This window comes from Mycteria americana, chromosome 3 (assembly GCF_035582795.1).
Source record: "Mycteria americana isolate JAX WOST 10 ecotype Jacksonville Zoo and Gardens chromosome 3, USCA_MyAme_1.0, whole genome shotgun sequence".
NCBI classification, from domain to species: Eukaryota; Metazoa; Chordata; class Aves; order Ciconiiformes; family Ciconiidae; genus Mycteria; species Mycteria americana.
Window position 1 is genome coordinate 71,112,589 of NC_134367.1, and position 25,078 is coordinate 71,137,666.

The 25,078-nt window shown below is 40.9% G+C and overlaps 1 protein-coding gene across 2 annotated transcripts in view; it reads left to right on the forward strand.

Annotated features, from left to right (window-relative positions):
* IPCEF1 (interaction protein for cytohesin exchange factors 1) overlaps positions 1-23,892 on the forward strand; it is a 47,142-nt gene extending 23,250 nt beyond the window's left edge. Inside the window, exons 7-10 of one of the 2 annotated variants that reach the window (XM_075498957.1) lie at positions 604-692; positions 6,154-6,523; positions 15,750-15,940; positions 19,464-23,892. In XM_075498957.1, coding sequence (XP_075355072.1) covers positions 604-692; positions 6,154-6,523; positions 15,750-15,940; positions 19,464-19,664 — 851 coding nt within the window. In that variant the 3' untranslated portion in view covers positions 19,665-23,892. The remainder of the gene's footprint in view (positions 1-603; positions 693-6,153; positions 6,524-15,749; positions 15,941-19,463) is intronic. The other variant, XM_075498958.1, reaches the window with a different exon arrangement.
* Positions 23,893-25,078: the final 1,186 nt, after the last annotated feature.

Consider the following 25,078-nt stretch of genomic DNA (forward strand, 5'->3'; position numbering starts at 1 on the left):
ATAGTCCTAGAATACCGTGTCTACTTTTAGTACTAGCTCTGCGCGTGTGCTGCCATGCTGCATGCCGTGCCTATCTGAGTTACCGTGTGGTGACAGAAGACTCTCATGAGGCTGTTCTATGGTTTCCGAAGCACCATGCAAGCAATCTGTTTTCTCCAAAATTGCAGCCAAAACACCAATGCCTGTTGCTAGCTCCAGGAAAACTTACTGGTTACAGAGATTAAGGGACAGCATCTACTACTTGCAATAGGTCTCCCTAACTTATACCACAAATGAGGCAGCCTTTCTTTTAAAGGCTGGAAAGGGAAGAAAAAAACCCCACCCCAAACCTATTTGTGAAGCTATCTAGAGCAGTGCCACCTAGTGTTTCCTGCCATAGCAAATTAGGAAATTTTTTGACTTAAAAAAAAAAGTTTGCCATAAAGCAGTGTAGCATTACCACAAGTGGGTTAATTTTCACTGTAGGAGACACTGAGTTGTTACAGCGTGGTCCTCAGCCCAGAACGTCCTACTTGGTGATCTTTGGTTACCACGGCGCTGCGAGGAATAGATGAGTGTTGGTCTAACACTTTGTTTTTGCTCATTTTCCATGTCTGCCCTCAGAATGCTACAGTGAAAGTGAACACGATGATCCAGAAATAACAGACACACCACCTCCCCCCTACACAGCCCAACCACCACCTCCTCCTTTGGTAAGTATTACAGCAATTAGCTTATTTCTAGTTGCTAGCCAGTTGGAACAAAACTTTCTTGAGGTGGTGGACCTTTGAGGAATAACCTAAAACAGCGGCTGGAAATGTTCACCCTGTGTGCCTGTGAAATGAGGATGCACTGACTGCCCCTGCCCCGTGGCAGAGCACGCAGTCGTTGCAGCCTGCACTGCTGGGAGCCTCGCACTGCAAAGAACAGCTCCCTCAGACGGAGGTATATTTATCTTGCTGGAGAAAGGAAAGTGTCACTCTACCTCCTACACACGCTGTGTCTTTTCTTTACAAGGTTTTTAACACACTGCCATAACCTAGTTTGTCATACTATTCTTTTTTTTTAATCAGTCCCAAATCTTCTTTCTTTTTGTGACCCCGGTAGCATCATCCAACAGCTTTGCATTTATTTATTTGAGTGAGCTGATCTTAAGACTGCTGAATTTGAAGCTGCTTTTGTGGCAGTGAAATGAAGGGAAAGAAGCCTCCTCTTCCAGTGATAAAATTGCTTCTTTTCTTCTACCTCTGAAAAATAGACTATAAAAAAGAAAATAAGCATCCTCCCAAAATATATACTATTTTTCTCTCTTGCTGTAGAGGATTTATCCAGAATATTCCTGCCTCACTCCATTTCATAAAGTAGAATAAGCACTATCCACCCTCATGTGCCTAATCAAATTGACTCGCCTAATTATTAGCCACTTATCGCCCTATTAATCTTGTTTCTATATTGTTGCTTTTCCCAGGGATCTCATCTCCCCTTATGTGTGCTTTAAGATACAAGGTTTACTTAAGTCTGTGTTTAGAAATGAGTAATCTGGTTTGGGATAGTAATGCAGCTGAAATAAGGAACCCTGCATTCAAGCCTTTCCCTTCCCCAGCTGAAAGTTAACATCAAGGGGTGTGCAGGAATACACTTAGTACTAAATCGTCTCATTGCATCTCATGGAAGAGAAGCATCTGCTGCCTCATTGGTGTGATACAGGTTCCTGTACGGCACGCTGAAATGACATCCAGTAGCTGGGGTGGCCACAGAGGCAGTGAAGCAGGAACAAATTTGAAAAATATAGATGAGCTGGAGAAGCTTGCGCGGTCACAGGCAATAATAAAAGGAGATGTAATGCACAGGGTTGCCTGTCTGGCAATCTTTAATTAGCTGGCGTAAAGCTGGGAGCGTATGTCACATGGTCACCCACGTGCCCCCTTCTGTTTCAGTCAGATAAGTCAGTCTTCACTTCCTCTCCTGAAAACAGTTGTGCAACGTTAATCACTGTAAAACAATCCGCCCGGCACTCGGGGGTGCCTGGCGTTCACTGCTGTGTAAAACGTGATTCTTTATTGCCTGTATTAACTGGAAGTTAAATGTGGCTGAGTGGCTATAAATATTGGAGAAAATAGGAACCTTGGCAATATATCTCCAAGAGTTATTCTGGGCCAAGGGCCGATAATGAAATGTCTTGAATTTTATACCTCAGTGGCTTGCCTTTAAGAGGCTGTAGATGTCTTTTCCGTCTGCTCACCTCTGAGTGAATGCCTGTGTTTTTCCAGATGATGAGTTTTAAACAGGTGCTGTTTTTTAGTTTTCTGTTTTTCTGGCTTCCTGCTACTTGTCAGCCTGTTGCTGCAGAGGCCATCTCCGGTTGCCTCCTTCCTATATGCTCTTCTCGAGTGCTGGCCTCCACGTTTTAGCAGGGGACGTGTGGGAGGCAGGCAACGGTGCATGTGCCGAGGGGTCCTGCTTCCGCAGCCTTTCCCTTAAAGGTTATCTTCCCTCCAGCCTCTACCTTTCTCAGCTGATTTCCCTTCTCCTCGTCCCCAGCTTAAAATCCCTTTCCCCATGGACAAAGGTTAGTGTCTCCTGAGCAAAGTTGTCATCTTTTCACCCCAGAAGTGGCTACTGAAATAAGCTCCAGCTGCCATGTGTCCGCCTTATCTATGCTCCGCTTGCTTGTGTGGTGGGTAGGGAGCAGTTAGGTACCATCGGAGCTGTGTTTGACTGCAAGTCAGTTGTCTTTTAAATACCCAGTTTAATGCCCCTCCCCGTTCTAGACAAGTACTGGAACAAGAAAACCACTGGGAGGACTGGGAAAGCACAGCTTTCACTGGGAAGCCAGTTCTAGGAGTGGAGCTCTTGGTTATCTCAAGGAAGGCTGGTTAAACATCGCTTGTTGCCTGTTCATTCACTGTGGAGTTTTTGAACCAAGCTATGAGGTTCCAGACGTGATGGATTTGGGTTGATACACTGTGGGTACACCACTTTTGGAAGGCCTGCTTGAATCTTTTCAGATTGCTACTGGAAGAGACACTCATCCTGGAAACCCAACCCGGCATCATGAATGCCACAGGCATTGTCTGGAGTTAATGTCTTTTTATTATTTTTATCTTTTTTTAAAGTTGCACTTCTTCCTCCTGAGTGCCAAAGGGATTTTGCAAAATAGGAATTAGGAGCTAAGGACATTTTGGAAAATCAAACCAATGCTGTCTTAAGCAGAAAGGTCACCAAACTTCTTGAGATCAACTCCAGACTGAAAACTATTAGTCTGGAAACTAATAGCCACACAGGTGCAAGCTCTGTTATGTGTTAGAGCAGCAAACATTTTGCTGTACTTCTAGCACAAAGGTTTCACTTGCTGTTCTGTTCTCTGCTGACCCAAACCATTTTGAAACTTAAAAAAGAAAAAAGTAGTAATCATGAGCTTTCTATGTTTATGCATGCTTTTGGGTACTGTGGAAGAAAAAAGCAAGTGAGGAACAAGTAAATTTTAATGTCTGTAGGACAAAAGTTAAACTGACCAGCTGCATTAATTTCTCCACATGTGAATGGATTTACAGTTCAAAAACCAGCAGTTATGTTGAGACAATAGATTGCAGCAGTCCCAAAAGAGCAGTTGAGGTGTTTCATGGTGGTAATTTTTCTCTAAAAAATGCCTAGAGACTCATTGATCCCCAGTGGAATCCTTATGATCTGCTGGCTTAAGCATCTGCTTTTTAAAATGTCCCCAAATGGAGATTTATTATTATATGCATGATTGCAAAACTTCTTGCAATTGCAAAAAAGGAACCACTTGAGTAAGTTAGGTAAACATTTGTCATGCCAAAGAAAAAAAAAAAACCACAACACATATGTAGAGAAAGAGAAACACATTCTAGCAGTCATCTTTATTCTCACCCACATTTTTTTATTTAACACACAATGAAAATGAAAACAAAAATACATTCCACTCAGTGAGGCACAGTTTTCATTTCAATGGCACTTTCTTTTGCTTGGACAAATGCCAGAAAAATAGAGGTGAGATCTCACATCTTCCTTTCCTATCTTTGGATAATTGAAATTAGACCATCCACACCATGTGAGCAAGAGCTTTTACTGTTCAGTCGTTCTGCTTGGCTGTACAAATGCTTCAACAATTTGTCTTTGCGATAGGAACTCTTAGATGAAATGCTTCAGGTCACCTGTGTTCCCAAGGGTGTTTTTATCACTCATACATGTATTTTATGACAGTATCTCCTTGTGTTCTGCCTTAGGGTGCATTTGTGAAGGTTTCCTTTTTAAAAACAAAAATGCACCTGAAACACAATGTTGTACTTCTCATAATAGCAATATAAATTAGCCTGGTCCCACCGTGTTTGGGACCGTCTTGGAGGAATGGCTCTGAAAATTTACAAAAGTGAAGAAAGTGCTACAAACAAACAGTGACCCACAATCTGATATTGGTCTTCCTCTTCTTCTGAATTGATTAGTAGCTACATGATACAGCTAGGTCAGAAGCACAGGAAAGCAAATCTACTTTGCTTTTTTTAATGTAAAAAGGAAGTAGTATACATTACAGCAATACTGAATTGCAGAAGGTTATATATCATAATCCAAAGATTTGTCACTCTTGGTTTTGTTTATATGAATACATCTTATTTCTAGTTTACCAGGTTATTAATAAGTATTCCAGGCTAGTCCGTTTATTGTGTTTGCAGCTTGTCTGGGTTTCCCTAGCAACACCTTCTCAGTAATTTTCAGTACTTCCAGTTTAGTTATCATCTGTTTTAATCCTTACACAGATCTATTCTACATATGTATTGAGAACATAAACTTGCCAGAATTGTGGTCCATCAAGTCTCGTATTCTGATTCTGGCATTGGCATGTAGCAGATGATTTGCAGAAGGAGTATATTTCTGCAGCAGCAGATACAAGAAATCTGTCTTTCATACCATGATGATCTCATCATGATTTCTGATAGTTTCTGCTAAGACCTTCATTATAAGGCTTTGTCTCCCCTTGTCTTCCATTACTTTATTTATTACCATCAGTTAATCCCCTTCTGGGTATTTGTATGTATATTTATGTGTTTGTGTATGTATTACTTGTGTATTTGACTCTCTTGGCTCATCTTTTCAGTGGTGTTTGGTGGCTAAGAAGCAGGCTAGTGCTAGTTCTTGTGCAAGTTGCTTTTGGTGACCAGATAATAGTACAACTCAATCAATGTAAATGCCTACTGTAGACAAAGACCTAGACATCTATTTGCTTGTCTGGGAAGCTAAATACTTTTCAAAACTTTGTTTTTTCTGTCAACCTTTCTTTAAATGGAATTGTACATCTATCATACCCTCTTTCATTCAACTCCTAGCTCCTAATGGTGGCTGTTAGATGTCTCTTGGACCTCTCTGGTTGTATTCACTCTTGTTGAGGCAGGGTGAAAAGTATGGAGGGCTCTGGGACGTCTTAATGATTTCTGATGTCTTTCTAGTGAAGTTTGGGTCCCTTTCCAGATTCATGTGCTGAGGGATGAATCTTAGCAGGTGAACAAGCAGCACAAATCTTGTACCATTCCCTTTTTCTTGCCCTCTGCCGCATGGCTGTCTGTGTTTTCTTTCCACCATTAACTTGCCGTCGTATTACCTGTCAGCCTTCTTGCCTTGGTGAATGATTAGTCCCTTGAATGGACCAGGTAAAATGGCTTTGTGTGCTGAGAAGGTCGAGCTACTTCAGTGCTTGGGCCCATTTCTGTCTATCTGTCATTATGGCATTGGTGGATTTATTGAATGCTTCAAGACAACTTCATGTTCAATGGCTAATTCAGAGTTTCTCTTCTGCACTCTTGATTAGACCAATAAAGTGAAGACAAAGTAAAGAGTGAATGTGAGTGTGAGACCTAGCATGGAAGGCTACATTCAACACAATATTTTTCCTTGGTCTTTTGTTTGTAGGCATTGTCAGGTTTTTATCTGTTTTACCTCTGGCTTCCTTGTGGCTTAGTTTCTGAAGTTACAGCCCTGTAGGAGATTGGCTGGCATACCTCAGGCTTGTTTGCATGGATAATTAATTATATTACACCAATTTTTGGTCAGTTAGCATTTCAGCTGCATATCTATAACGTGTAGAACCTAGGAACAGGAATAACTTGGAAATATTTTTTCTTTTTTCTCCCCCCCCCCCCCCCCCGGTTTGTTTCTGGAAAGCAGGATCAGCAGAAGTCTTCTTTCACCTCGACTCTGTCAAGTGAAGCATCTTGTTCTCTCTCCTCTCCCGAAAGCACTTTCAACTCCCAAGAGTCATCTTCTTCCTTGACGTCCAAAGTGGTTTATTCCGAGAGGCAGTCCTGGCTTGACCTAGTTAACAGCTCTGCCACAGAAGAGGGTGATCAGCCTTTAACTTTCTGCGTACAGATTCACTCTGATGAGCCGCCAGAAGTAGACTGTGGAGAAGCGGCAGAAAGCCAGGAGGTCCGGCTTTCCAAACCCAGTGGTGGATCCCAAAACTCTTTTTTAGGTCCGGATACACATTGTCTAGCTGTGCCAGATGCAACAGGACAGAGATCACTAGCCAAAGGTGAGCTAATGAGAGAGGAGATTTTTGTCTGCAGAACCATACAATGTGGGAGTTCGGGGGTTTTCCTCAACTTCCTTTCCCCTTCCTTCCTTTATGTTCTTCACTGAAGAGTTTTCCAGTGACACATTATTTATAAAAAACATTTGGTTTATTGTGCATTAAAAATATAACCTAGTATCTAATTGGTAAGTACCTTTACAGCTTTTCTCAAATTTTAACTATATGTTAAGATCATAGCCTCTGTATAAAATCCTAACATAGACATATTTTTATTAGCTTTCTTTCTTTCAATACAGCTGTCTTTTATTAGTGAGGATTGAATCAAAATTTTAAGAAAGTGTGTCACAGAACTGACACCCTAAGCAAAATGGCATATGTAGGAAGTGGTGAACATGGGGTTAGGTCAATCCAATTTTAAAAATAAAAGCGGTTGTGTTTACTTCCAGTACATATTCCCTATTTGTTTCATTGAGCTTCATTGTCATCAAGGGGAAACAACTGCAATCCTGAATCAGAAAGTCCATTAAGACTGGATTTTGTTTAAGCAAATGGCTATCTGCATAGGTATCCTCCTACTGAAATGTACTGCTAAATTAAAAAGGTGGCACAGTTCCAGAATTTGGTCATTGTTACTGTTAATAACTCTCCTACCATAGCGAGGAAATGTGTCTTGCCTTTTGAGCAAAGCTTCTTCTTCCTGCATTAAAAGCAGTTGAAGCATAAGAGGCATTTCTTGCATACAATGAGAAGAAATGAGAAGATACTCAGCATGCTGCCTAGAGAGGTAAGACGTAAGGAAGGAATGATGTTCTTGTGTAGCAGCTCTACCCATGATTCAAAATCCTTGTAAAGATTTGAAGTGAGTACTTTGCTGAGAAAGCAGTGCTGTCTCAGTACAATGCAAAATAAAGGTGCATCCAAAAGCTTAGGCTGCAGGTAATGCAAAGATGGAAAGAAACAGCACTGGACTCATTGGGAACTTAGGGTATTTCTCTGTAGGTGAGCTGGGCACTGAGAGCTGGCTGAATTGCATAAATGATAGTGTAAGACGCATTAGTTACATTGTCAGTCTCCCAGTTGTTTTACAGATATCAACACTTAGCACCCCTTTAGTTTGTTATGATTTTCTGATTTAAAAAAAAAAAAGGAAATTAAGCGAAGTACAGATTTTTAGAAAAGTAAAAATCGATTTCAGAGTGTTTTGCACTCAGCTTCATTATCCATCTTCTAGGCTGCTCTGCTAGAGATTTCTGTAGCAAGGAAGATCAGTAAGAATTAAAACCGAGAGTGAACACATGTAGTATTTCTATGTGGTGGAAAAGAGTGGATGTTTTGAGAGAGTTCCCATGGAATCTAATTCCCATAAGCTCTGGCACTGTAAGTAGTGAAATGGCTGGGGCTGGCAGAAATGGGGTGCCTAATTAAAATGTCACAAAGATGTAGCAAATGCACTGTCTTTTGTAATTTGACCTTCTGGGTTAAATTTGACCAAGTAATGCCTTTGGAAAATGTTATTAGGTACATTCAGGTGATTGTTGGAGTGTATGCCATATATGGCATGGTGTCTTATAGATCCCTTGGAGCAAGATTCAGTGATTGTGCTTCAGAAATCTAAACTTTTGCTTAGAATATGTTACTCTGGTATTGTCAGCAATCCTGCAATAATGCATAAGTTAATGCTTTCCATTGTAATGTAAGGGTGACAACTTTATGGATGGTCATAAAATTAGGATGACACATTCATAATCATTTAAAGCACAGTTTGATAGACTCAGTAATACTTACCAATAAAAAATGGGATTAAAATGTAAATCAAGGCACATTTTGGTATATTCCTGCCATTTGCAAGGTGGTTTAATTTTCCCAAAAATATTCCTGGGGCAATGAATTCTTCTATTGCTCACTGGTTAGCTGATGGCCAACCCTGATTGCAGAACACTTCCATTCTAACCACACTGGTGATCTCTGATGGAATTCCAGAAATAGATCATTTCAATGAGACAGTCACTATGGAAACTATATAACCTCACTAGTTGCTGTCTTCATTATAACCCGTTGTTGAGCGAGTAAGATGTACACCATACATGCATTTTTCTTTCCTTTATCAGTCTGCATAGTATGGGGATGGGATGGATAGTGTTGATGTGTGGGGTTGTCTGTCCATCCCTCCCCCTTGCAGTGGCCACTGGAAAAATAAATAATTTGCAAGGAGATTAGCTAAGCTACTTCAGTTTGAGAATGAGGTGGGAAAAAGGATTAATGTAGAATAGCAATTCAGTCCCAAATGAAAGTTATCAAAAAGGATGCAATTCTGGTTCTGTGGCTTATCCTCCAAGAATTTCCCCCTCCAGCTAGTTGATAAGGTTGTGCACAAATACTGGGAGATGAATTCAAATGGCGGGGTAAAAGCTAGCTGCAAAACCTCATGATTTATAATAACTAGTAAGAACACCCTTGTTATCTGATGTGAAACAAGAATGCATAACTCCGTGCAGTCTGTATTATTTGCTTTACAATGCTTGTGAATAGTGCATTTCTGACAGCTCGTCATGTTTCAGAGTAATGAGACTGTGTCCAGGAGGAGACAGGTCCGTCTTGCATCTGTCCTGAAAGCACGTCCTGTGTGCGTAAAGCCAGCCCTGCTGCTATCAGAATAGCTACGTGGTCTTTGAACCCGCTCCCCACAGAGCCTCCACGTGTGTCCATGCTCTCTCCTTCTCCTTGTGAGGATAGAAAAAACCTGTCACACACTCTGCTTTGTGGCCACATTCTGCTTAGTAAAACCCCATGAGGAATTCTTGGTTGTAGCTGATAGCAGCCTAGAGCTGAGGTGAAAGTTTTCAAGAACCGAAGAGCACTTTTGTTGGCACAAGTTAGAAACAGAGGCCAATGTGGGAAAAGTTGGTACCTAGAAGGAAGAAAGAGTAGCTGTGGCTTTGTGGGAAGAGCTTATCGTGAAAATACAAAAATAGTGAAGAAACCTCAGCGATGAGTTAAACAATGGAAGAAAAGCTTCTCAGAGATAAATGGATGAATCTCTGTAAGAGAAACTACAGATTCAACTACATGATCATGGATTATTTTTTCAATGAAAATTATTTAATGAAATCTGCTAAGCAACTGTAAGTGTCTGGTGCAAGGAGCTGTACCATATGATATTTTTAACGACCTTTCCCGCCCCTCGGAGTGGCGTTATGGCCATTCTCAGCCTTAATTCTCAGCGCCAGTTACTGGGGAGAGGTTACATACCAGAGGGTAATACAAAGGTACAAAAAAGGAGAGCTTAACAGTTTTCTGTTTTGAAAGGAGATCAGCATTAGGTTTCATTTACTTTGTGGGAATATTTAATACTTCCATGCTGCAGCTTGCTACATGCACAGTGACAAAGGATTCAAAGCTGCCTGTGACACAAAGAAACTGAAAGGTAAACAAGAAATGGTTGAGAATACAAACAACTATCTGACTACGTGCTCTATACCCAGAAGCTGGCCTTGCCCTGTCTGGGATGGCTAGACACACTCTGGAGCCAAACCCCATCCTTTGTATTTCTTCTGGCAACTGCTGGGACAAAAAGTATCTGACTACGAGCCACCACCACCATCATCAAAAACTATGATAACAAAAGGAAGCTGCAGAAACTGAGAGGTTACTATAAGAACACAGGAATGTGTGTTTGTATTTATTTAGGGATCTTCTACTATAGCAATAACATCCTTCTTCCTTGCATTTTCTGAGTGTTTTATGGTCATGTGAAGTTAATGCATCTTGGCAAAGAATTCTTATGGTACCACTTCTGGTTTATTTATTTTACCTTGGCTCACAGTAGCTGGTAAAAGATCTGGTGTGTGCTGATATTTTGAAAAACCTGGAAAGCTTTTCATGCGCCACTTGAATTTTATCTGGGTCGGTTTTGTGGGAAGGAGTTGGTTAAATAGGAGCTGGATGCAGTCAATTCCTTCTTTTCTCAGAACTGACATCCTCTTCCCCTCTGGAGTCTGCCTGTGCCAGTAATAGCCAGAACAGATCCTCCGGTGTGCTCTGGCCCCTTTGTCCCTTCTGCAAAAGTTACAGAAAATGGCTAGATTGTGGCTGAGACTAGCCAAGAAGTATGCCTATGGTGAGAACAACTGTGTACAGAAACAACTGTGTTTGAATGATTATTTTGCTACTCATCAAAAAGGCTTTAGAAATCACTGTGAAAGCTATGGTGTTACGGTTTTCTGAACTCTCTGAAAAAGAGATACTTATTTGTGTTGTTTCCAGTTCAATCACAGTTTGTTAAAATGGCATCCCTCAATGCTGAGTCCACTATACTATTATAGTCAAGAGCATCTAACTGTTGGTGGTAACATACTTTTCCTGTTATTTTCTCCCACTTTCTCCAACCTTTAGTTCTGCTTTTGCCAGTGAGGAGGTTGCCTAAGCTATGCCCTCCTAATTAAAATATTTCCTGTCTTTTCTGTTCTGTCGCTCTGTGGAAAATGTGATTTCCTCGAGGTGTGATCATATTCCCATTGAAAAGTTTACTACCACTACGGAGAATGATTGGATGTGGGGTGGTGTGTGTAGGTAGGTAGGTAAAGGCAAAAGCAGTTTAGGATTTTTTCCTCTCCTCTCCCCAGCCTGGGTATATTTGTTGTCCCATTGGTACCAAAGGTTTTGGCAGAATCAGAAATAGGGGTGTTGGCACAGCCACAAGAAGCTCATAAGAGTAGCAAAGACAGGAGGAAGAAGCAGATTTTTTTTCCTGGGATTAATGCACAGTTGGAGAGCTGTGAGATCTCAGTTGGGAGAACTGGTATGGGAGAACAAGTATTTACATTTCAGCTTAGAGTTAGTAAGATGTTCTGTTGGGGGTGGTTTTCCATGCAAAATGCTCTTTCTGCCAAACATTGTCAATTTCTGTATCTTTACCACTGGGAAACAATCAGCTTGATTTTTCACAGCTGCTTTTCGCAAAGTTCTGGATAATTTCACTTTTGTAGGCTTAAAGAGCATTAAAGTTGAGATTTCAGGCAGGCTCCTGTATTGCTTCTGCAAGGTGGGGATACCTTAATGTCTCCCACTTGTGGCAAGTTGGCCGACAGGATCGTAGAAGCTGAAAATTCAGGAGGTGAAGAGCTGGCGTGTTGAACCTCTGGCAGCTTGCTCTTGTCTATGATATCTCCTGTTAGTTAGAGGGAAATTCCAGACAAGTGGCATCAAGCCACAAAATTGCGCTTCACTTCTCCTGAAACAGAATTTGTCAGAAGTTCTGACTTGCCTGAAATATTACTTTATTTTACTTTATTATTACTTTATTTTTTAATATTACCAACCTAGAAGGTCTCTTTCTCTTGAATGTTAAAATATCTCAGGGCAGGACTTCCCTTTTCCTCAGGTCAGCACTTGTTCTTTTCCACTGTGGAGTCTGACAAAGTTTAAAGAGCTATACAATAGTACAGAATTTTTCCAGAAGTGCTATGAAGCTTCAGCAGGCTGCAAGGCTTGTGAGCGAAGGGCATGGTGTAGGAGCCCAGGAAGACTGATCCTTCGTGGCATCGCTCAACAGAATTGCTTATAGTTAATATTGCCAAGGGAAGGGAAAAGTGCACAATGCACATGTTCCCCTGTGTGCATGTACATGCTCATAAATGCGCACAATATGTAATATCCTTCCACTGCTGCCGTTTGTTCCTTACCACTAATGCTTCAGTAGGTCCTGAGAGAAAAATAATGTATTTTATCTTTAAAATAGGATGAGATAAAGAAGTGCTGTAGTAGCTTTTCAGTTTCCTACCTTGCATGCCTGAGACAGAAAGTGCTTAGCTTGAAGAGTACTGGTGGAAGAGATAACTTGCAATATTATATTTTGAAGTGATTTTGAATGTGCCTGATGTTAGCTGTGTGACCCGGCTGGAAAGACTCAATTCAGAGGAGCACTAGTGGGGCCCAACGTGTCCATGTTATTAAAAATTTTTACCAGTGGAATATATCCATCATTTTAAACCTCCTGAGGTTAACAAAGCTCAGAGTACGGCTGGTACATTTATCTTTGGGAGGCTGACACAGACAATCTTTTTAATTTGTTCATTTTTACACCAGTGCCTGAGCTTGAGTACTATGTGCTTTTAGCATAAATCTTTACTTTGTGATGCAAAGCAAATATTTTGTAACAATTCAGTAGTATGGTTTAGACAGCCCAGGTTTCATAGGAGGAATCCAAGTCACTGAAGCCTCAATACAGAACTGGTGAATGCCTCTGCTTCTATTAGAGACTTGCTCATCTGCAGGTCAGTGCTCTGACTCCAGGTGCAAGGGAATTAAGCAATACCAAGTTCTGGGAAAATGTGCTGTGAATATTTGAATCTGGAGAAAAAGTCCAGCCTGTGCTTAAGGCTTGAGTCGGGTGGCTTTATCTCTATTATCCAACCTTAATTGGATGTTTTGTGGGGAAAACAAGAAAGCAAACTGTAGGTAGTGCTTTCTTCATTTACTTACGTGGCATTAAGAGGCTTGTGAAATACCGTAATGCACCATTATTTGAGTGAGGAGAAATATGTTTTCTTATCACAGATAATTTTATTGGTCTTGTTAATTGACTGCTAGAAATAATGCCTCTCCCCTTCTTCCATTCCTCTCCCCCTTTCAGATTTACAGCATCAATCTAGTGTGTTCAGTGGCAGCTTCAAGCCTGCAAAACACGGGCTTTTGCTTTATGAGCTTAGCTCAGGGGAACTGAGGACATTGAAGGCAAAAGTCCAGACAGGTATCAGACAGTCTGGTCTCAACTGACAGAGGTCTATTGGCAGACATCCTCTTTGTCAATAGCAACAGTATCTGCTTCTACACAAAAGCACAATATTAAGATACTGTTTTGTTATTTTTAATTGTTGTGGGAGAAGTTCACTGCTCATCAGTGTAAACAAAGATGGAGACAAAAGTACTATATGACTCACGCCTGGCTCTACACCGCCTGTAGGTTTCACTTACCCTTGTTTTCCAACTGTTTCCTGAAATCCCATTTAGCTGCTTCACTGTCACTCCCCTTATCCACCCGATCTGAAGAATCTGGCACATTCCTTTCCCTCTGAAATTACCTGACCCTGATCAGTCCTTTAGGGGGTGGGAGTGGTGGAAGAATAAGCAATAGGAGAGGAGTTTAAGGTTGCAATCTTGAAAGAATGCAGGAGCTGAGTGCACATTGCTGGTCAAGTGCATCATCTGGGAGCCTTTTGATGGGCTTTTCTGACTTTGGCTCCTTTGGCTTTTTCTGTGCTGAGTGTTACTGTCCTCCTTACCTTCACCCACAAGTGCATGGAGGTATCAGAGTACTTAGCATGGAAGAAGAGTGTTCAGAGGGTGTTTTCCCATGCTTGCTGCTTTGTAACCCTTTTAGGACACTGAAGAGCGCCATGAGTTACCCTCAAAAAACACCTGGAGCAGGGACCTCGTGTTGCCCATGGCTTGACTATTTTTTAAAGTCACTGGACAGGATCAATGCAATTTTTTTTCCTCTGATATACACTTTCTTGGATATCTGATAAAGGTCAATTTATCTCTCAAAGTGATACTGTGCACAGTCCTGATGTATGATGTGTACAGTAGAGCGGAGCCAGTCCTGTGCAGGAGCTGGCTAATGAAACAAACAGCTGCTTCAGCCCAAGAAAGCAGGCAGGAAGCTAGTTATAATTACGAGCCTCATGGCATGAGCCGACAGTTTTCAGGAAATACTACTGCCGTGTATTATGCCTTACGCTTACATTTTTTTCTATTTCCCGCAGCTTGTTAAATATACAACAGTTCTCCTTTTCCTCCCCCAGCACTGTACCAATGTTGGAAGTTATATTTAGTTCTTGTCAAGTTACAGCAGGCTTTTTATAATCACAAAGTAGTGAAAAAAAGGCCAGCAACACAGTGAAGGCAAATATTTGTAGCGTATCATAAACCTTTCTTGTAACCTAAATATTTAGAAAGAACAGGGGTGTAGGAGGATGCCATACTTTTTAAAACATGGAAAAGATAGGGAGCAGCCTCCTAAGTGTGCTGACATGTTGGAGAAGTCTTTTTGCTGCGGCATGAGTGAGCAAAGGGACTTCTTCCTTTTGTTCAGAAAATGTTTGCTGACTGAAGATGATTTAGAAAAATCAATGGTTAACATTTAATTAAAAGAAAAAAATGCCCAGCCAGTTCACCTGGCACATGGAGGACTGCAGCTGAGAAGAACCACCACCACCACCATGCCCAGGGAAATAAAAATGAATGTTATCCCAGTGGATCTTGAGGGACTCATTAGCACCCTCAAAACAACTTTAAGATTTTCCTTTAGCAAACACTGAAGTAGAAAGGCTTGCATTGTGGACTGAGGGACAAGCAGTGGGTTGCGCAGTCCGTTGCTGAAAACGGCCTTCTGCCAAAATGCTCCTATATATGCCTGCTGCATTTTTAGTTTCTGACTGTTCATTTTTAAGTTGGTTTATTCCGAAAAAATGTCTTTGCTTCAATTTTTATCTTATTTTATGCTATTTCGTTCTCAGCTGTTTGCTATCTTTTCCTTTCATGTCCTCTCTGTCATGAAGATGGTGCTGCAGCTTTGGAGCCATCAGAATAATTAAGGTGGAGATAATCAAAGCTTTGTTGTGAGGCACCACAAGCAAATTCTGTGCTGCAATCTGTGAAAAGCAGGAGTTAAACATCAGGTGCCCCAAGAGCTTCTGCTTTAATCTGTTTTCTAGGGACCTTCTTTTGGGGCCCCTGAAATGTTCCTACGTTTCATTTCATTGCTCAGTTTTTTTAAACTCTGGTTTCAATAATTACCAAAACCTGGTGATTAATTGGTACACCAAACAGAATTTGACCTGTGACTCGCCAGATAGAAATGTAATTCACTGTGCAGCATGTAGGGAAAAGGTCAATGGGTGTAGATGTTATCAAAGTTGTTTTCATTCAAATGTAGCATTACTGAGAGTTGTTCAAAGTCTGTGATATATTTGTAGCATTAATCAGCACTCTATCAGTGGAAATACATGCTCGTATCTGTTTAGATCACAACCTGATTCTTAAAAACATTTCAGTTTGGTAGTATGTCTTTCTCATACGCATTATTACCCTATAAATTACCCTAAAAATTGCCCTTGGTTTTAACTCTAATACTGTTACTTTTTGACTTGGCTAAGTGCCTTTCTGATAGCTGAACTTAACATTTCATATTCATGTTCTCATACCCAATTTATTCTTTTCTTTGCAGATCAGGAAAAATGTGATGATGATGAGATGGAGCGACTTTACAAGTCATTAGAACAAGCAAGCCTGTCTCCCATTGGTGATCGTCGGCTGTCAACGAAGAAGGAGCTTAGGAAGTCATTTATCAAACGCAGCAAAAACCCCTCCATTAATGAGAAACTCCACAAAATTCGAATGCTCAACAGCACATTAAAGGTGAGGTCGCAGAGCAAGCCAAGGAAAAGCCTGGGAGAAAGAAACAGTTTGGATGAAAAAAGAAGCAAGCCTAGACTTCAGCCAAACCCTAATTACATATTTACTTAAAGCCCCAGAGAGTTTGGTTAAGTTTTTGAAATTGTTTTCTACTTCATTCTGAATACTGATTCATGTTTTGTTGTTAAAATTGAACTGGAAACAGAGGCAATAGTTCAGAAGGGACCCTTCTTGCAGAAGTTCCAGCCCATTTGGAAAATTTAATAAAGAAAGCATCTCTTAGTTAGCTGGAAAACTTGCAAGCTTGGCTGAATGCACTAAACAGGGGAGCCTTAAAAAAGGAAGAGCAGACAAAGTACGTTGATGATAAAGGACATGAAAATGACCCTGAGCCAAAAAAAGTTTTCCTTATGTGATTATTGGAGAATGTACAGGATGTGCCAAAGCTATTGTAAAGACCTCCTGTAACTAAAATATTTTTAATAACAAAAGCATCCTGCTTTTATGTTGGAAACATATCATGAACTGGAGGGGTGGAGGGGTTCAGGGGACGTTCCATGAAAGGGCCAGTAAATCTGTCTGGAATATGGGGATTTATGAGGCTGTTTACTCGCCAGCATCAAATTTCAAAGGGATTTCAAAGCCTGCTTCTGAATTGTACTGAGGGAAAGAGAAAGCTTAGCCATTTAAATTGTAAGGAGAAGAAAGAATAAATGCAAACCTGCGGCTTCACTTGTTCCTTTTCGTGTGCATTAGAAGCAGGAATTGAGTATCTTGTTTCAAGTCCATGTATTTGGCTTCAGGCATTATACACTGGAGAAATGCATGAAAAACTTCTCCTATCAGCACAATCGTTGATTTGATTATTAGTTGCGATGGGAGGCTTGGCTTTGGCACCCCGGCCTGTGTTAAACTTCCTGAAGATACAGTTGAAAAGACAAGTGGGAATATAGGCATTCTGCCTGTTGTAGGGCTTCCAGGCTCCGTATGAGACCTGGTGAAGTCTCTCCTCAGTATCAAAGAGTCTTCAGTGACATGGTACTGACTACAGCAGTATTCATCTGCATCAGCAATCAAGTGAGCCCATGATATAACAGAAAGTTAGTTTAAAAAGTATGCCTATTTTATACGACAGGAAACTAAATATAGAAACAAACTGCAAAGTTTTTCCCGACAGGAGCCTCTCTAATAAATCTAAGAACCAGTTAGTACGGAGTGGAGTTGTATCTTGTAGGACAATCAGCTTCATTAGTATGGAGCTGAATGGAAGCCTAGAAGCCTTACTGCCAGACATGAGCAAGGAGGACAATTTTGCATTGATTCAGCACGTGAGTATAGTATAAGTTGTGATTAGCAGTGTTTATAACCTTAGGCTTGTCTAACACTTGTATTTAATATGGAAAAATAATTTTTGGAGTTTTCATAATGTGTAAAATGTGTTGATCTTTTTTTGCTTTCTTCAAACTAAGAAATTGGAGTATTGACAAGACAAATATAGCACAGACATTTTCTCACAGACACAAACAGAGCTCTATACACAGCAGTGTTTAAGTTAGCCTGTCTGAAAGGCAAATGCCTGCAGTGGGAAAGTGCCATATTCTTTGCATCGTGGGATTATGTGCTTTTAAAGTTAATTTTCTTAACATATAACATGAGACATGAGATAATTGGAAACAATCGATTGGATATTTCAAAATCAGAAAAGTTTTGCATCTGATCCATATTTACTCTGCTTTAATTAAAAGCCTATTAGTTTGAGACAAGTGATTTATGCAAGATTCAGTGCAATATTAATTTTGGACATTTGACTCCACATCTTTAACAACAGATTAATGTTGCTGCCACAATATATCATTAACATAACATGCTTTGGATAGTTTGGAAGAGAGGGAAGCTGCGTGCAAATGCATCACAGGCTTAATGAATGTGGGAAACAGATTTAGTGCTACAGAAAAATTCCACGGCATGGCTTTTTGCCACCAATTTTGTCCACTGGAAATACTTTTCTCTCCCTTCTACCTCCCTGTCTCTTCTTCTCTTAGGCTAACTGCGCATATCTCTGCATTGATGCCAGAAGCCCTCTTACAAGGGCTGGCAGCAGGTCTTCAGGGTAGGACCTGTGTAAACCAACAGTTGAACAAGTTTTTGTGTTTCAAAAGCGGCTCAGGCATCACAGGGATTAGAGGAGTTCATCAGAGTAGCAGTGGGATATGGATGTGAAGGCATACTACTGCTACTATCAGGAAGTGTCGTAAATGCGCGGGAGCGTTTTCAAGGTGGTTTCAAGGCAGCCACTAGCACAGAGTGTCCTCAGGCGTGATGAAACTGGTGGCAGCAGGAGAAGATGGTGAGAACTATTCCATTGCTTTCACACACAGACTGCGGGGATGGAGCTAGGCAAAAGCAATAAAGGTTTGTTAGTGCAGCATGGTGCCTCCATTAATTGTAGCTGCTAACTAGGGCTTCTCCATCCTGTGATCCACTGCATGGAGAGGCAATAAGGGCTGGAAAAGCAAAAAGTGGTTCATTGTGTCAGAAAATGTGAGGACATTAATGAATATAAATACCTGAAAGGAGGGTGTGAAGAAGACAGAGCCAGGCTCTTTTCATTGGTGCCCAGTGACAAGACCAGAGGCAACGGGCACAAACTGAAACACAGGAGGTTCCCTCTGAACATCAAGAAACACTTTCTTATTGTGAGGGTGACTGAGCACTGGCACAGGTTGCTCAGAGAGTCTGCGGAGTCTCTCTCCTTGGAGATATTCAGAAGCCATCTGGACATGGTCCAGGGCAGCCTGCTCTAGGTGTCCCTGCTTGAGGAAGGGGGTTGGACCAGATGACCTCCAGAGGTCCCTTCCAACCTCAACCATTCTGTGATTCTGTGACATAAAGGATCTCAGTCTCCCTATATCAGTGACTGTTCATGTCTTACGACTGAACCAGGGTGCCTCCAATATACGGTCTGAGCTGCTCTTGTCTAAAAGTAGAGACCAGATTTGTTAGTAGTAGCTGGCAGTAGATATATTAGCAAGCCACATGTGCTCTAGCCACCCATAAACTCTACTGCCAGTGCACGGATTATATCCAAAATTATTTTCTGTCTAGCTCCCAGAGAAGAGACATTTATAATGTGGCCAGGGAATAAGCATTTTTTGAGAAAGTTGGAATTGGTGTCAACTACAGAAATAAATGCTGTTGTGTCTAGTTTCATGCAAGTACTAACTTCTTGTGAGACAGCATAACAATGTCTAATTTTCACATGAATCCTCTCTCATGAAGTTTTGCTAAGAATCCTATAAAATAAAAAAACCTACATGAAATCATAATACTGCCTTCAAGTGGGACGAATTCCTGCTGCGGGCTTAACTTTGATGATCTGCGTTCTGAAAATGGGAACAAGTTGCCAGGAGAATGGATAATTGGCCGTCTCCTTGTGACAGGGTTCTCTAATGTTCCCAGAGTGCCTTTGTTACGGACAATGAGCTTGACAGTTTCTGTGGGAAATAACCACTTGTTCTCTTCCTAGTGTAAGGAACATGACCTGGCCACAATTAACCAGTTGCTAGAGGACCCAAAGTTGACGGCAATGAAGTACAGAGAGTGGAGGAACACAAACATCATGCTGGTCCAAGATATCTATCAGCAGCAGGAGGTCCAGGACATGTCCACAGAGAACAGTGAGGAGCAAGAGATGACTCCACAGCCTATCGCTGAAAGTGCTATCTGAGGCCATGGTTCGATGGTTCATGGCAAGATTTTTCCCCACGGGTCTTCACGTACAGGCACTTTAAACTGCTGCATTTTGAGGTTTGTTTTTTCCAAGTGTTCTTCGAAAGGAAAACAACCCCTTCTGCAAAGCTTTAATTCCTCTTGCGAAACTTATTTCATGTCAAAAGGATGAATCCCCCAAATTAAAAAAGCATGCCTGAACCTGGGCTGCATACCTTAAAAGACTATTTTATGAAGCAGCAAAGAAATGTTTTTCCATCTTGGGAGAAGTAAATTAAATATGTCCAACTCCTGGAAGTCACAGAACTGTATGATATGAACTGTATAAATGTGAGATCCTTGGGGTTGTTTTAACCATGTAACTTACTGTTAAAGGAAGCTACAACATTGCCAACAGGATGTAGTCTATTCTCTGCCTTTTTACCCTGTAAGGTAACCTGATGTATGCATTTTCATCTCTACTTTCACCGCTCTACCAGTTTAAACTGAGACAAATAGAATAGTAGTTATGCATGAGTTTATACTACAGACAACTGTCAGGCACCCAGTTTGTGCTCTGCCTGATGTTTTATGACTTTCAAATTTATTTATGGACTAGACCAAGGTACTGTCTTTCTACATGAAGAAGAGAAGGTCTATCAATGTTCGCTAACATGTAATTTACTCTTCAGTGAGGCAGCTAATGTTTCAACAAGTTTCAACTTTTCTTATGGACTTGGCAGAATTCCTTGGAAGATTGTTTTCTTCTTTCTTATTTTTGACAATTGTGAATATATAAGGTACAAGTTCATCCCAGATTCCTACTTAGGAAAGTGATCAAGTTCACAAGGCAGAAGCTAAATAATTAAATTCCTGATGTGGACCTGGAAGTGTAAAACATAGCTGCAAATATTTTTGTAAATATATGTCATTTTATGGCTTATATAAATGTGACTATGTACTGTATATATGTTTTATTTATATATTTATATATGCTGATTTTCCTAATGTAGATAGGCACACATGGACCAGACCCACCCAGATGAGAATGCTTACAGCTTGACTTGAAACGCCTCTCTGTTTTTTGTTCCATTATGAATCACAGTAATGGCTCTACAACTGAAACTACCCTGGGACACCTGCTGTCACGTTTTCTTCTGTCTTTCTAGCTTTGAGTTTTAGATGAAGAAAATCTGTACAACTTAGGGCAGGAAAATAAGTTTTCTAGAAAGTTTCAGGATTTCCCTTTGGGCAAACAAAAATAAGTATGTTAAGAGGTTTTGCTGCAGGATCATAACTTTTTGGCTTCATTGTCCACAGTAAAAGGTTTGGGTTTTTTGCCTTCCCATCTTCTGCATGTGTATAAGTATGAGGAACTTTGCAGAGGGCTGAATTTTGAAAAGCAAGAATTAGCCCACCGTTTTCAAATTAATGCCACTGCAGGAACTGTGGCAATCTGCACTTCTGTTGGCTACTTCATGAAGATATTCTTTGTCATTAGTTTTCAACACAGTTTATCTTTTAAAGCAAAATACACTATACAGATGCAGCCATATTCACCTGTCTTTATACATTGTATGTTTTATCATAGTTTGACTGAGAAAACAAAAATTAATAGTGTTAGTGGGAACATGTGAAATCTTTTCCACCCGTGTAGTGCTGAGTCTGACTGTTCATATTGCATTTTTAACACTCAGCAGCTTTCCTTTTAAAATAGAGACATGGAATTGTGTCCCAATGCATCAAAAAATGGCAGTTAAGCCTGCGCCGAGTGTGAGAACTGAGGAGCAGGTGGTAAGCTATAAGAAAGGGGAAACAGAAGGAAGAATGTAGGCTCCTTTGATACAGGCTTTAATGGGAGAGGGTCAGGGGAAATGGGGGCTGGTTGAATGCAGAAGCAGGGCTATGCTTGGGAGAGCATCACTGCCTCAGGTATAAAACGGTTTAGGAGTGTGAGGGTAAGGGCTGATATTGGGTCAGGACTTAATAATTGGGGCTCGTCTGCTGGTGGGGAACAAACGTTAGCTGAGACCTGCAAGTGGGTGCCAATGACTAAACAGGGAAGCAGACACAAAACCCAGGTTGGTTAAAAATTGTTTTCAGGAAATTGTCATATGAGCGGCGATTTCATCACTTCACTAATTCTAACTAGAAGTTGATAGAAATTAAGCAAGCTCAATACCTGTTGCAATTTGGTTTAGAGTAATCGCTTCCTAAAAATTGAGCCCATTTTAAGGTTTTTTATCTTTTGCCATTCCCAGAAGACCCTCTGGACAGTGGACATCCGTGAGTGTCCCGATCCTGAATGAAATTCTTCAAAGCAGATGCATAGGTGGGAGAGGGATAGCCCCTGAATTTGACATGATATCAGTTCACCACTGAGCACACACCGAAAGTTAGGAGCGTAGGGATTAATCTGCTTGATCCATCTCAATTTTAACTACTTGGCGCTAAATAATTGATAAATAATGGAGGCAAATTGAATGTACACTTCAGATTTTCTCTTGCAGGTGCAGACCATTCAGTTTCTCATGAAACAAAGCATGTAAACACCATTTTTCTTCAAACGCATCTTCACTTAGATCTTAAAAACAAGCACGAGCTTAAGTGGCCTGTCAAACCAAGCCAGACTAGTCAGTGCCTTGCAGTTCTGAGCAAAGTCCTAGTCAACTCTGTTTGCTGAAGTAGATTTGCACTATGTGGCCTGCACACGCTGTGTTGGCTCTTTGCACGCTACGCTTGTATAAGCATATACAAAACAGGTTTCCCAAATACAGAGACAGACAAATGTCCTCGAACAGCCCAAACTCTGCTATTGGTTTTGATGAGATTAGATAGCCTAAAATAGCTTTTAAATTACTCTCTTTCAGATGGTCAGTAGATACTTACTGTTGAACTACTGAGTTTTTGAAAACCTGCTGAGGATGGGCTGTATCACCCTCTTTGAAAAGAACAGAAAATTCTTGAATGGGGTTACTTTAATGCAGTTGTTATTTTAACAAATTTCTGTGTCCCCAAGCAAACAAATGTATGAGTTTTATGCAAGTGCAGTGCTGGGAGTCTATCTCCATTCTCTTCAGCTTCTATGTAGACCCGAAACAAATGGAAACTGTGGGAAATGTGAAATGAAAATTGTAGTAAAACAGGATCCATTTTCCAGCATTGCTAATTAATGTGACGGTTTCGGCTCGGTGCTGGATTCATCACAAGGGGCTGTGCAGCAACCTGAAAGCCACAGTCGGAGAAAGAAGTGTGCACAAGCCGACAGCTACAACTAGTGGATGCAGCGGGGAGCCACCTCGGCAGGAGAAACCTGGACAACTCTGTGCTCTGCTCAGTGATACGCAGGGTAAACGGTATCTGTTGGTCTGAGTTTGGAAGGCCTGCACTATTGACTCATAGCATAGGGAAACTGTGCATCCCTAGTGAATGTCCAAAAGTCTTTAACCATCTGCCTCCTGGGACTTGTTTTATGTACTTTTTCAGGAGAAAGTGTGTGTGTGTAGACACGTGCACATGCACAATTATTCCTTTGTCAGTAAAGCCTTTTGGTGTTGGTGCAGTAAGTCCAGCTATGCAGATTTTGGAGTAACTAACGACAATATCTAACTTCAGCTGTTTCTGCAGCCTGTCTCTGGTGGCTTTTCTGGAAATCAAATCTCTCTGTTTTGGTGGTGTAGATCTCACGAGTTACCAGAATGAGGTGGGATCACATTTCCTTCCCTAAGATGGGAGATGTTTCATGTGGGGACTGTGAATCGTTTCTGCATCTAGTTCTAATTATTTACTCAATACTGGGTTTCACCTAAAACAGGAATAAAGAGGAATAAATAATGTGCTACAACCCTTTTTTTGCAAACTTTCTTTTTGGAGGAAACCTTTATACTGACAGAAAAGGCTGTTTTGGGACAGTGTCATGGTTTAAACCCAGTCAGCAACTAACCACCACACAGCTGCTCGCTCACCCTCCCGCCCCCCCGGTAGGATGGGGGAGAGAATCGGAAAAAAAAAGTAAAATCCATGGGTTGAGATAAAGACAGTTTAATAGGACAGCAGAGGAAGATAAAATAATAATAATAATAATAATGATAAAAGAATGTACAAAACAAGTGATGCACAATGCAATTGCTCACTACCCACTGACCAATGCCCAGCCTGTCCCCGAGCAGCGATCGCTCCCCCCTGGCCAACTCCCCCCAGCTTTATATGCTGAGCATGGCATCATATGGTATGGAATAGCCCTTTGGCCAGTTTGGCTGTGCCCCCTCCCAGCTTCTTGTGCACCCGGCAGAGCACGGGAAGCTGAAAAGTCCTTGACTAGGGTAAACATTACTGAGCAACAACTAAAACATCCCTGTGTTATCAACATTATTCTCATACTAAATCCAAAAGACAGCACTGTATTAGCTACTAGGAAGAAAATTAACTCTATCCCAGCTGAAACCAGGACAGAAAGCCAAGGAGGGAGGGGAAGAAAAGAGGTGGTATTTGATTTAAAACTATGTAGAATTTCAAAATTTAAAATTATTTCTAACTAGGAAAAATTATGGGCATGCTGCATCTATTGTGTGAGCCTGTAAACTTACATGTCTATTACAGACTTAATATAAAAACTTGTATTTTTTAACTCTTAAAGTAGCAAGGGAGTCTATGTAAGCATACTTCTATGTGCGGAACTCCATGTACTGTGGTGGAAGTTTGGGGTTTGGGCTTTATTTGTTGTTTTGCGTGTTTGGTGGTACAAAAGTGACCAATTGCAATGAGGGCCTGAGCTTACTTCATTTATATGAGATACGTCTTTCTGTTAACAGGAAGACAAAGTGGTTTTTTTGTAGTAGTAGAGCCAAAGTGGTATTTCCTGTTTTGTGTGGGGTGTTTCAAAGCAGCAGACATTTTAAGATGTCAGTCAGCATTTCCTTGACGGCTTGAAGATTTATCCCATTTTGGTCTGCTTCAAGCTGCCACATTCTTGTATTTTTAAGAACTGGCTTCATTATTAACTAAAACAAAAATTGAACTGAAAAGAGAAAACAGAACAGAGAAGCTCTGAGCTAAGATCAGGCTGAAATTCTTGTCTCTGTGCATAAGGGTAGTGTGAGCTAAGCCTGCCAAAAGCTAGGCATTTCAACACTGAAAAAAGATTGCCAGGTGCTGAGGAGAGTACTACATTCCTTGAAATTTGCTATAGGAGAAGTTCCAAGACCTGTCTGCTCTGGAAAAATAAATATTTTTTTCTAATTTATTTCCTCCTGGTAAAAATCCAAAGGGAGTGGTCTATAAGCTGGCAGAAAGTTAAAAAAGAAATATGCGTGTAATTCATTGATAGTTCATCAACCTTGATGTATTACCTTGAAATGATTGACTTCAGATGACTCAGCCTTTAATGCAGAAAATCCATTTCTTTGGGAAACTGTTGTAGCTGCCACAGTGTCT